The 13656-nt window shown below is 48.6% G+C and overlaps 1 protein-coding gene across 2 annotated transcripts in view; it reads left to right on the top strand.

Moving 5' to 3' along the window:
* LOC116372994 (protein diaphanous homolog 3) overlaps nt 1–13656 on the top strand; it is a 211628-nt gene that overhangs the window by 81339 nt on the left and 116633 nt on the right. For both annotated transcript variants that reach the window (XM_031821585.1, XM_031821584.1), the window contains exon 5: nt 1253–1391. In XM_031821585.1, coding sequence (XP_031677445.1) covers nt 1253–1391 — 139 coding nt within the window. The remainder of the gene's footprint in view (nt 1–1252; nt 1392–13656) is intronic.

The raw sequence follows: 13656 nt of genomic DNA, 5'->3' as shown, positions 1-13656 counted from the left end.
TCCTACCCCAGCCTCTCCTCTCTCCTACCCCAGCCTCTCCCTCTCTCCTACCCCAGCCTCTCCCTCTCTCCTACCCCAGCCTCTCCCTCTCTCCTACCCCAGCCTCTCCCTCTCTCCTACCCCAGCCTCTCCCTCTCTCCTACCCCAGCCTCTCCCTCTCTCCTACCTCAGCCTCTCCCTCTCTCCTACCCCAGCCTCTCCCTCTCTCTGAGTCTGAAGCCTGTTTTAGTGTGTTGTCTGAGGGAGTTGGAGATGAAGCTGAACTGTGTAATCTTCCTGTAATGGTGGCTGGTAAAGATGTCTAGGTTTGGCAGCTGTCTGAGATGGGCCACACATATCATTACTCTGTTCTCTTATCTCTCTCTCCTCTCCCCATCCATCTCTCTCTTTTTCTCTTTCTCTCTCTGAATTTCAATTGAATTTCAATTCAAGGGGCTTTATTTGCCTGGGAAACATATGTTTACATTGCCAAAGCAAGTGAAATAGATAATGAACAAATCTCTCTCCGTCTGCCTCTCTCTCTCTCTGTCTCTCTCTGCCTCCCTCTCTCTCTGTCTCTCTCTGCCTCCCTCTCTCTCTCTGCCTCTCTCTCCTTCTGCCTCTGTCTTTCTCTGCCTATTTCTCTCTCTCTGCATCCCTCTCTCTCTGCATCCCTCTCTCTCTCTGCCTCTCTCTCCTTCTGCCTCTCTCTTCTCTGCCTATTTCTCTCTCTCTGCATCCCTCTCTCTCTCTCTGCCTCTCTTTCCTTCTGCCCTCTCTCCTTCTGCCTCTCTCTCTCTCTGCCTCCCTCTCTCTCTCTGTCTCTCTCTCTCTGCCTCCCTCTCTCCTTCTGCCTCTCTCTTTCTGCCTCTCTCTCCTTCTGCCTCTCTCTTTCTCTGCCTCTTTCTCTCTCTCTGCATCCATCTCTCTCCTTCTACCTCTATCTCCTTCTGTCTCTCTCTCCTTCTGTCTCTCTCTCCTTCTGTCTCTCTCTCCTTCTGCCCCTCTCTCTCTGCCTCTCTCTCTCTACCTCCCTCTCTCTCTCTGCCTCCCTCTCTCTCTCTCTTTGCCTCTTTCTCCCTCTCTGCCTCTCTCTCTCTGCCTCTTTCGCTCTCTGCTCTTCTCTCTCTGCCTCTTTCTCTCTCTCCTGCCTCTTTCTCCCTCTCTGCCTCTCTCTCTCTGCCTCTTTCTCTCTCTGCATCTTTCTCTCTCTGCCTCTTTCTCTCTCTCTGCCTCTCTCTCTCTACTTCTCTCTCTCTCTTCCCTCCCACAGCAAGCGCTGAAGGAGAACGTGAGGAGGAGAGAGGCGGAGGAGAAACAGAGGAGAGCGTGGGTGGCCAAGGAGAAGGCGGAGAGAGAGAAGCAGGAGAGACAGCAGCAGAAGAAGAGGAGACTACTGGAGGTCAACACAGGTAACGATGAACCACTGATAACACAATGTATGGCTGATCTCCTCAACACTGATAACACAATGTATGGCTGATCTCCTCAACACTGATAACACAATGTATGGCTGATCTCCTCAACACTGATAACACAATGTATGGCTGATCTCCTCAACACTGATAACACAATGTATGGCTGATCTCCTCAACACTGATAACACAATGTATGGCTGATCTCCTCAACACTGATAACACAATGTATGGCTGATCTCCTCAACACTGATAACACAATGTATGGCTGATCTCCTCAACACTGATAACACAATGTATGGCTGATCTCCTCAACACTGATAACACAATGTATGGCTGAGGTCATCAACACTAATAACACAATGTATGGCTGAGGTCATCAACACTGATAACACAATGTATGGCTGATCTCCTCAACACTGATAACACAATGTATGGCTGATCTCCTCAGACAACATCTACTCAATGTATGGCTGAGGTCATCAACACTGATAACTCAATGTATGGCTGATCTCCTCAACACTGATAACACAATGTATGGCTGATCTCCTCAACACTGATAACACAATGTATGGCTGATCTCCTCAGACAACATCTACTCAATGTATGGCTGAGGTCATCAACACTGATAACTCAATGTATGGCTGATCTCCTCAGACAACATCTACTCAATGTATGGCTGATCTCCTCAACCAATGTCTACTCAATGTATGGCTGATCTCCTCAACACTGATATCTCAATGTATGGCTGAGCTCCTCAGACAATATCTACTCAACACTGATATCTCAATGTATGGCTGATCTCCTCAACCAATGTCTACTCAATGTATGGCTGATCTCCTCAACACTGATATCTCAATGTATGGCTGAGCTCCTCAGACAATATCTACTCAATGTATGGCTGATCTGCTCAACACTGATATCTCAATGTATGGCTGAGCTCCTCAACCAATATCTAGTCAATGTATGGCTGATCTCCTCAACCAATGTCTACTCAATGTATGGCTGATCTCCTCAACCAATATCTAGTCAATGCATGGCTGATCTCCTCAACCAATGTCTACTTAATGTATGGCTGATTACGGTGTAGACTAACTGATTACGGTGTAGACTAACTGATTACGGTGTAGACTAACTGATTACGGTGTAGACTAACTGATTACGGTGTAGACTAACTGATTACGGTGTAGACTAACTGATTACTGTGTAGACTAACTGATTACGGTGTAGACTAACTGATTATGGTGTAGACTAACTGTTGTCACGTCGCCTGTACAGAAGAGCCAAGAACTCAGAACGACCCAGAACCTCTTTATCCACAGTCATTTCACCAGTGACCACAGTCCTATTTGTCTGGCAGTAGTTGGTAGAAACACTGCATTACTGACCTTTAACAAGGAGTCTGGTCTCCCTCCCTCCCTCTCTCTCTCTCTCTCTCTCTCTCTCCATCTCTCTCTCTGTCTATCCCTCTGTCTCTCTCTCTGTCTCTCCCTCTCTCTCTCTCTCTCTCTCTCTGTCTATCTCTCTCTCTCCCTTTCTCTCTCTGTCTATTCCCTCTCTCTCTCTGTCTCTCTCTCTCTGTCCTATCCCTCTCTCTCTCTGTCTCTCCCTCTCTCTCTCTGTCTCTCTCCCTCTCTCTCTCCCTGTCGTCTCTCTCTCTCTCTCCCTCTCTCTCTCCCCTCTCTATCTCCCTCTCTCTCTCCCTCTACTCTCTCTGTCTATCCCTCTCTCTCTCTGTCTCTCTCTCTCTGTCTCTCTGTCTCTCCCTCTCTCTCTCTGTCTCTCTCTCTCTGTCTCTCTGTCTGTCTCTCTCCCTCTCTCTCTCCCTGTCTGTCTCTCCCTCTCTCTCCCTCTCTCTCTCATTACACATACAGAATACAGAAATGTCAAAACAATAAACATATATACAGTGTTGTAACAATGTACAAATGGTTAAAGGAAACAAGGGAAAATAAATAAGCATAAATATGGGTTGTATTTACAATGGTGTTTGTTCTTCACTGGTTGACCTTTTCTTGCCCTTTTCTCTCTCTCTTGGCTGTCGGCTGCTGGCTCCCTGCATCTCCACACTGTGACACGAAGAGAGAGAAGCATGGGGAGGGAGAGAAGCATGGAGGAGGGAGAGAAGCATGGAGAGAAGCATGGAGGAGGGAGAGAAACATGGGGAGGGAGAGAAGCATGGAGGAGGGAGAGAAGCATGGGAGGGAGAGAAGCATGGAGGAGGGAGAGAAGCATGGAGGAGGGAGAGAAGCATGGAGGAGGGAGAGAAGCATGGAGGAGGGAGAGAAGCATGGAGGAGGGAGAGAGAAGCATGGAGGTGGGAGAGAAGCATGGAGGAGGGAGAGAATCATGGGGAGGGAGAGAAGCATGGAGGAGGGAGAGAAGCATGGGGAGGGAGAGAAGCATGGAGAGAAGCATGGAGGAGGGAGAGAAACATGGAGGACGGAGAGAAGCACAAACATGTGACCATTGCTGGAAAAAAGACAACTTATGTTGTCCTGGTTACAGAGAGGAGAGTCACAGCTCTCTGTGAGGATGTCATGTATTTACAGCCACTTTACAACCAGAGTAGACTGTAGGTCTGAAGAGACTAAAATACATCTGATCATTCCACATCCTGTTTAGACAGGATGCATATCAAAATACAAATCATCGCATTTCCTGTTTACGTTAAATGAAATGTCTGACTGTTTTAATTATAGACCACCCTCTCCGTTGTCCATTATAACAAGTATCTATAGTAACTATCCATTATAACAGGTATCTATAGTAACTGTCCATTATAACAGGTATCTATAGTAACTGTCCATTATAACAGGTATCTATAGTAACTGTCCATTATAACAGGTATCTATAGTAACTGTCCATTATAACAGGTATCTATAGTAACTGTCCATTATAACAGGTATCTATAGTAACTATCCATTATAACAGGTATCTATAGTAACTATCCATTATAACAGGTATCTATAGTAACTGTCCATTATAACAGGTATCTATAGTAACTGTCCATTATAACAGGTATCTATAGTAACTGTCCATTATAACAGGTATCTATAGTAACTGTCCATTATAACAGGTATCTATAGTAACTGTCCATTATAACAGGTATCTATAGTAACTGTCCATTATAACAGGTATCTATAGTAACTGTCCATTATAACAGGTATCTATAGTAACTATCCATAAATAATAGTTACATTTATTGTGATAATACTATTGTCCATATCGCCCAGGTCTATCTCTCTCTCTCTCTCTCTCTCTCTCTCACACACACACACACACACACACACACCACACACACACACACACACACTGTGTCAAGCACATTGCCAGACAGTGAACTCTGGAGTTTATTCATTAGGAAACAAATCAGGGACTGGTTTTGACCCGGGACACCAGTTGAGTGTAATTATGATCAGGTAGACGAGATAAGAGGCAGGATGGTGGACCTACAGGCTCTGTGTTTACAGTGAAATACCCCCTGGGGGTCGTCCTGATTCTAGACCTGGGCTCCCCGACCCTCTTCCTGGAGGACGGTAGACCTCCAGGAAGAGGGTTGGACTGTAAACCTACAGGACGGTAGACCTCCAGGAAGAGGGTTGGACTGTAAACCTACAGGACAGTAGATCTCCAGGAAGAGGGTTGGACTGAAAACCCACAGGACAGTAGATCTCCAGGAAGAGGGTTGGACTGAAAACCCACAGGACAGTAGATCTCCAGGAAGAGGGTTGGACTGAAAACCCACAGGACAGTAGATCTCCAGGAAGAGGGTTGGACTGAAAACCCACAGGACAGTAGATCTCCAGGAAGAGGGTTGGACTGAAAACCCACAGGACAGTAGATCTCCAGGAAGAGGATTGGACTGAAAACCCACAGGACAGTAGATCTCCAGGAAGAGGGTTGGACTGAAAACCCACAGGACAGTAGATCTCCAGGAAGAGGGTTGGACTGAAAACCCACAGGACAGTAGATCTCCAGGAAGAGGGTTGGACTGAAAACCCACAGGACAGTAGATCTCCAGGAAGAGGGTTGGACTGCCCTGTTCTTGACAGACAAATCTTAATTTCTATGCTACAGACTCCAGAACTCAAGAGGTGATTTGAAACTTTTCAATTTAAGAGAACTAGCACAGAGAGAGAGATAAAACTTCAGCCAACATTTTGTCGCTGTGGCTTATAGAGAAATGTGACATGTGCTGAGAAGCCTGAAATATATTTAGATACGCTGAAATTAAGACAACGCAAAACCAAGATGCTCTTGATATCCCTGAGGAATGGGATGATACACACACACACACACTGAGTCACTCTCTAACACACACACACACACACTCTGTCCATCAAACACAAACTAAAGGATCCTGTATCCCCATCTACCCTCTCTACTACCCAATACACACTTAACCTGTATCCCTTCTAACCTCTACTACCCAATACACACTTAACCTGTATCCCTTCTAACCTCTACTACCCAATACACACTTAACCTGTATCCCTTCTAACCTCTACTACCCAATACAAACTTAACCTGTATCCCTTCTAACCCCTACTACCCAATACACACTTAACCTGTATCCCTTCTAACCTCTACTACCCAGTACACACTTAACCTGTATCCCTTCTAACCTTTACTACTCAGTACACACTTAACCTGTATCCCTTCTAACCTTTCTACTACCCTGTACACACTTAAACTGTATCCCTTCTAACCTTTCTACCACCCTGTACACACTTAACCAGTATCCCTTCTAATCTCTCTCCTACCCTCTTATCCAGTATCCATTCTAACCTCTCTACTACCCAATACACACTTAACCTGTATCCCTTCTAACCTCTACTACCCAATACACACTTAACCTGTATCTCTTCTAACCTCTCTATCACCATGTACACACTTAATCTGTATCCCTTCTAACCTCTCTATCACCATGTACACACTTAACCTGTATCCCCTCTAACCTCTCTCCCACTCTCCACTCCGCTGGCAGAGTCCGTCTGAGTCCCAAATAGCAGCCTATTCCCTGGCCTATATAGTGCACTACTTTAGACTGGAGCCCTTTGGGCATTGAGCCCTGGTCTTAAAGTAGTGTGCTATATAGGGAATAGGGTGCCATTTGGGACCTGGTGCCCTTCTAGACATTAGCCATTACTTACTGCTCGGAACGGCTGTATTAAAACCACCTCTGCCAACCAATGCTGTGTTAACAGGAATGTTAGAGAGGAGTGGGATAGAAATCAACCATAGAGAGAGACGTCTGTCTGGAGAAATCAACCATAGAGAGAGAGAGAGAGAGAGAGACGTCTGTCTGGAGAAATCAACCATAGAGAGAGAGAGAGACGTCTGTCTGGAGAAATCAACCATAGAGAGAGAGAGAGACGTCTGTCTGGAGAAATCAACCATAGAGAGAGAGAGAGAGAGACGTCTGTCTGGAGAAATCAACCATAGAGAGAGAGAGAGAGAGAGAGACGTCTGTCTGGAGAAATCAACCATAGAGAGAGAGAGAGACGTCTGTCTGGAGAAATCAACCATAGAGAGAGAGAGAGAGAGAGACGTCTGTCTGGAGAAATCAACCATAGAGAGAGAGAGAGACGTCTGTCTGGAGAAATCAACCATAGAGAGAGAGAGACGTCTGTCTGGAGAAATCAACCATAGAGAGAGAGAGAGAGAGAGACGTCTGTCTGGATCAGGCCATCTGCACTCAAAACACTAAAAGAGCTTCATCTTTTTTTCCCAGAACAAAAGCTTTTGTGTCCCAAACACTACCCTATTCCCGCTGTAGTGCACTACTTTACACCACAGCCCTATGGGCCCTGATCAAATGGAGTGCCCTACATAGGGGGATAGGCTGAGAGAACGGCCATTTTGACTGCTCCTCCACTGCACCACACGGTGACCTGTGATGTTCAACAGCTTGTTTCTGAAGGTGACTTTAGGATGGTACCCCCCTCTACCCCCCCTCCCACAAGGCCTGTCACAGTGAGGCCTGTGTCTGTCACAGTGAGGCCTGTGTCTGTCACAGTGAGGCCTGTGTCTGTCACAGTGAGGCCTGTGTCTGTCACAGTGAGGCCTGTGTCTGTCACAGTGAGGCCTGTGTATGTCACAGTGAGGCCTGTGTATGTCACAGTGAGGCCTGTGTCCCCCCCCCCCCTTCCCACAAGGCCTGGGTCTTGATCTGTGGCTCCTCCCCCCCCAACAAGGCCTGGGTCTTGATCTGTGGCTCCTCCCCCCCCAACAAGGCCTTTTGTTTAAGGGTGTATGTCTACTTCCTGCTTTCCTCTTATTGGGACGCTCAAATGTCCGCCAGTCCACCCATCATGGCATCGTTGACCTGAATGGAGACGTCCGTTCTACTTCTTCTGAGGCTGTTCTGTCAGCAGGATGTGTGTTGAGTGTTCTGGTCCAGTGGAGGTGGCGTGGTGAGGACAGAGATGCATGCTGGGTGGATAGAGAACAGTCTCTACGGATAGAGAACAGTCTCTACTGATAGAGAACAGTCTCTTTATACAGTCTCTACTGATAGAGAACAGTCTACTGATAGAGAACAGTCTCTACTGATAGAGAACAGTCTCTACCGATAGAGAGCAGTCTCTTTATACAGTCTCTACTCTACCGATAGAGAACAGTCTCTACTGATAGAGAACAGTCTCTACTGATAGAGAACAGTCTCTACTGATAGAGAACAGTCTCTACCGATAGAGAACAGTCTCTACTGATAGAGAACAGTCTCTACTGATAGAGAACAGTCTCTACCGATAGAGAACAGTCTCTTTATACAGTCTCTACTGATAGAGAAAAGTCTCTACTGATAGAGAACAGTCTCTACTGATAGAGAAAAGTCTCTACTGATAGAGAAAAGTCTCTACTGATAGAGAAAAGTCTCTACTAATAGAGAACAGTCTCTACCGATAGAGAACAGTCTCTACTGATAGAGAGCAGTCTCTTTATACAGTCTCTACTCTACCGATAGAGAACAGTCTCTACTGATAGAGAACAGTCTCTACTGATAGAGAACAGTCTCTACTGATAGAGAACAGTCTCTACTGATAGAGAACAGTCTCTACCGATAGAGAACAGTCTCTACTGATAGAGAACAGTCTCTACTGATAGAGAACAGTCTCTACCGATAGAGAACAGTCTCTACTGATAGAGAGCAGTCTCTTTATACAGTCTCTACTCTACCGATAGAGAACAGTCTCTACTGATAGAGAACAGTCTCTACTGATAGAGAACAGTCTCTACTGATAGAGAACAGTCTCTACTGATAGAGAACAGTCTCTACTGATAGAGAACAGTCTCTACTGATAGAGAACAGTCTCTACTGATAGAGAACAGTCTCTACCGATAGAGAACAGTCTCTTTATACAGTCTCTACTGATAGAGAAAAGTCTCTACTGATAGAGAACAGTCTCTACTGATAGAGAAAAGTCTCTACTGATAGAGAAAAGTCTCTACCGATAGAGAAAAGTCTCTACTGATAGAGAACAGTCTCTACCGATAGAGAACAGTCTCTACTGATAGAGAGAAGTCTCTTTATACAGTCTCTACTCTACCGATAGAGAACAGTCTCTACTGATAAGAACAGTCTCTACTGATAGAGAACAGTCTCTACTGATAGAGAACAGTCTCTACTGATAGAGAACAGTCTCTACCGATAGAGAACAGTCTCTACTGATAGAGAACAGTCTCTACTGATAGGGAACAGTCTCTACCGATAGAGAACAGTCTCTACTGATAGAGAGCAGTCTCTTTATACAGTCTCTACTCTACCGATAGAGAACAGTCTCTACTGATAGAGAACAGTCTCTACCGATAGAGAACAGTCTCTACTGATAGAGAACAGTCTCTACTGATAGAGAACAGTCTCTACCGATAGAGAACAGTCTCTTTATACAGTCTCTACTGATAGAGAAAAGTCTCTACTGATAGAGAACAGTCTCTACTGATAGAGAAAAGTCTCTACTGATAGAGAAAAGTCTCTACTGATAGAGAAAAGTCTCTACTGATAGAGAACAGTCTCTACCGATAGAGAACAGTCTCTACTGATAGAGAACAGTCTCTACTGATACAGAACAGTCTCTACTGATAGAGAACAGTCTCTACTGATAGAGAACAGTCTCTACTGATATCTACTGATAGAGAACAGTCTCTACTGATAGAGAACAGTCTCTACTGATAGAGAACAGTCTCTACCGATAGAGAACAGTCTCTACCGATAGAGAACAGTCTCTACTGATAGAGAACAGTCTCTACTGATAGAGAACAGTCTCTACCGATAGAGAACAGTCTCTACTGATAGAGAACAGTCTCTACTGATAGAGAACAGTCTCTACCGATAGAGAACCGTCTCTACCGATAGAGAACCGTCTCTACTGATAGAGAACAGTCTCTACTGATAGAGAACAGTCTCTACTGATAGAGAACAGTCTCTACTGATAGAGAGCAGTCTCTTTATACAGTCTCTACGGATAGACAGTTAGATCAAAGCTGAATCAAACAGAGGATAAACACGTGGGCAGAAGCTGCAGGGCTCTTTAGTCCTGTTAAACACAAAGTTCAGTGAACAGTCTGACCGTTGTCCATTTTGTTTTCATTACTGTACTGAAGGACACGGACATTAGAGATCTGTGTGTCCGTGTGTTTGTGTTTTAGTATCGTGGAGACTGTGAGGCGACACTTGATTCCTGGGCCTTTCTGTTTACATTTAACGCAATTTAACTTACTCTATGGACATCTTTAGTAAAAAACTGTTATTGACTTTAATGATAAAACCTGTTTTCTGGGTCGCCCTTCCCTCCCTCTCTCCCTCCACCACCCAGCCACACTCTCTCTCTCTCTCTCTCTCTCTCTCTCACACACACACGCACACGCACACAGACACGCACACAGACACACACACACAGACATACACACACACACACACCCAGCCCTGCATGTATGAGTAATGATTAGAGGGCTTCTGTGGGCTCTCGCTCTGAAACACGAGGAGATGAGAGACGACCAGCGTGTAGCGTTAACATAGAGCCCAGCCCTGTCCTATGGAGATGAGAGACGACCAGCGTGTAGCGTTAACATAGAGCCCAGCCCTGTCCTATGGAGATGAGAGACGACCAGCGTGTAGCGTTAACATAGAGCCCAGCCCTGACCTATGGAGATGAGAGACGACCAGCGTGTAGTGTTAACATAGAGCCCAGCCCTGTCCTATGGAGATGAGAGACGACCAGCCCTGTCCTATGGAGATGAGAGACGACCAGCCCTGTCCTATGGAGATGAGAGACGACCAGCGTGTTGCATTAACATAGAGCCCAGCCCTGTCCTATGGAGATGTACATTCACATTGAAGAGGTAGTGGTTGTTCCTTCTATCTCCCGGCTGCTGCTGCATGCTGGGCCATTGTAGCGGCTCTATGACAGATCTGTTGCGTTAACTCCCAGGGTAGGAGCGGGGAGGGGACACGTGTTTGTGGAGCGACAAATTAAACATCACAGCTTTATTTAACATTTCCTACATGGCTACAAAGGAGGAACTATTAAGATGTCAAATAGAGGACTCAGCCAGGCGCCCTGCGCCTCACAGACACAGAGAGAGAGGAGCCAGGCACCCTGCGCCTCACAGACACAGAGAGAGAGGAGCCAGGCACCCTGCGCCTCACAGACACAGAGAGAGAGGAGCCAGGCGCCCTGCGCCTCACAGACACAGAGAGAGAGAGGAGCCAGGCGCCCTGCGCCTCACAGACACAGAGAGAGAGGAGCCAGGCACCCTGCGCCTCACAGACACAGAGAGAGAGGAGCCAGGCACCCTGCGCCTCACAGACACAGAGAGAGAGAGGAGCCAGGCGCCCTGCGCCTCACAGACACAGAGAGAGAGAGGAGCCAGGCGCCCTGCGCCTCACAGACACAGAGAGAGAGAGGAGCCAGGCGCCCTGCGCCTCACAGACACAGAGAGAGAGGAGCCAGGCACCCTGCGCCTCACAGACACAGAGAGAGAGGAGCCAGGCACCCTGCGCCTCACAGACACACACAGAGAGAGGAGCCAGGCACCCTGCGCCTCACAGACACAGAGAGAGAGGAGCCAGGCACCCTGCGCCTCACAGACACGGAGAGAGGAGCCAGGCACCCTGCGCCTCACAGACACAGAGAGAGAGGAGCCAGGCACCCTGCGCCTCACAGACACAGAGAGAGAGAGGAGCCAGGCACCCTGGCGCCTCACAGACACAGAGAGAGAGAGAGGAGCCAGGCACCCTGCGCCTCACAGACACAGAGAGAGAGGAGCCAGGCACCCTGCGCCTCACAGACACAGAGAGAGAGGAGCCAGGCACCCTGCGCCTCACAGACACAGAGAGAGAGGAGCCAGGCACCCTGCGCCTCACAGACACAGAGAGAGAGGAGCCAGGCACCCTGCGCCTCACATACACAGAGGGAGAGGAGCCAGGCACCCTGCGCCTCACAGACACAGAGAGAGGAGCCAGGCACCCTGCGCCTCACAGACACACAGAGAGAGAGGAGCCAGGCGCCCTGCGCCTCACAGACACTGAGAGAGGAGCCAGGCACCCTGCGCCTCACAGACACACAGAGAGAGGAGCCAGGCAACCCTGCGCCTCACATACACAGAGGGAGAGGAGCCAGGCACCCTGCGCCTCACAGACACAGAGAGAGGAGCCAGGCACCCTGCGCCTCACAGACACACAGAGAGAGAGGAGCCAGGCGCCCTGCGCCTCACAGACACTGAGAGAGGAGCCAGGCACCCTGCGCCTCACAGACACACAGAGAGAGAGATGGAGAGAGAGGGAGCCAGGCGCCCTGCGCCTCACAGACGCAGAGAGAGAGGAGACAGAACGCCCTGCACCCACACAGACACACAGAGAGAGATGGAGAGAGAGGAGCCAGGCGCCCTGCGCCTCACAGACACAGAGAGAGATGGAGAGAGAGGAGCCAGGCGCCCTGCACCACACAGACACACAGAGAGAGAGAGATGGAGAGAGAGCCAGGCGCCCTGCACCTCACAGACACAGAGAGAGAGAGATGGAGAGAGAGCCAGGCGCCCTGCACCACACAGACACAGAGAGAGAGAGAGAGGAGCCATGCGCCCTGCACCACACAGACACACAGAGAGAGAGGGGAGCCATGCGCCCTGCACCACACAGACACAGAGAGAGAGAGAGGAGCCAGGCGCCCTGCACCACACAGACACACAGAGAGAGAGGAGCCAGGCGCCCTGCACCACACAGACACACAGAGAGAGAGAGAGGAGCCAGGCGCCCTGCACCACACAGACACACAGAGAGAGAGAGAGAGGAGCCATGCGCCCTGCGCCACACAGACACAGAGAGAGAGAGAGGCCATGCGCCCTGCACCACACAGACACACAGAGAGAGAGAGGAGCCAGGCGCCCTGCACCACACAGACACACAGAGAGAGAGAGAGGAGCCAGGCGCCCTGCACCACACAGACACACAGAGAGAGAGAGAGAGGAGCCATGCGCCCTGCGCCACACAGACACACAGAGAGAGAGAGAGGCCATGCGCCCTGCACCACACAGACACACAGAGAGAGAGAGGAGCCAGGCGCCCTGCACCACACAGACACACAGAGAGAGAGAGAGGAGCCAGGCGCCCTGCACCACATAGACACACAGAACATCAGACGCTGTTCCCAGATCAGACTCTGTTCCCAGATCAGACACTGTTCCCAGATCAGTAATATCAGACTCTGTTCCCAGATCAGACTCTGTTCCCAGATCAGACTCTGTTCCCAGATCAGACTCTGTTCCCAGATCAGACTCTGTTCCCAGATCAGACTCTGTTCCCAGATCAGACTCTGTTCCCAGATCAGACGCTGTTCCCAGATCAGACGCTGTTCCCAGATCAGTAACATCAGACGCTGTTCCCAGATCAGTAACATCAGACGCTGTTCCCAGATCAGACGCTGTTCCCAGATCAGACGCTGCTCCAGATCAGACGCTGCTCCCAGATCAGTAACATCAGACGCTGCTCCCAGATCAGACGCTGCTCCCAGATCAGACGCTGCTCCCAGATCAGTAACATCAGACGCTGCTCCCAGATCAGTAACATCAGACGCTGTTCCCAGATCAGTAACATCAGACGCTGTTCCCAGATCAGTAACATCAGACGCTGATCTGGGAAGATCAGTAACATCAGACGCTGATCTGGGAAGATCAGTACATCAGACACTGTTCCCAGATCAGTAACATCAGACACTGTTCCCAGATCAGTAACATCAGACACTGTTCCCAGATCAGTAAC

The sequence above is a fragment of the Oncorhynchus kisutch genome, unplaced genomic scaffold, assembly GCF_002021735.2.
Source record: "Oncorhynchus kisutch isolate 150728-3 unplaced genomic scaffold, Okis_V2 scaffold3994, whole genome shotgun sequence".
NCBI lineage: Eukaryota > Metazoa > Chordata > Actinopteri > Salmoniformes > Salmonidae > Oncorhynchus > Oncorhynchus kisutch.
The sequence above is the reverse complement of the archived record's forward strand: the minus strand, read 5'-3'. Positions and strand labels throughout refer to the sequence as shown.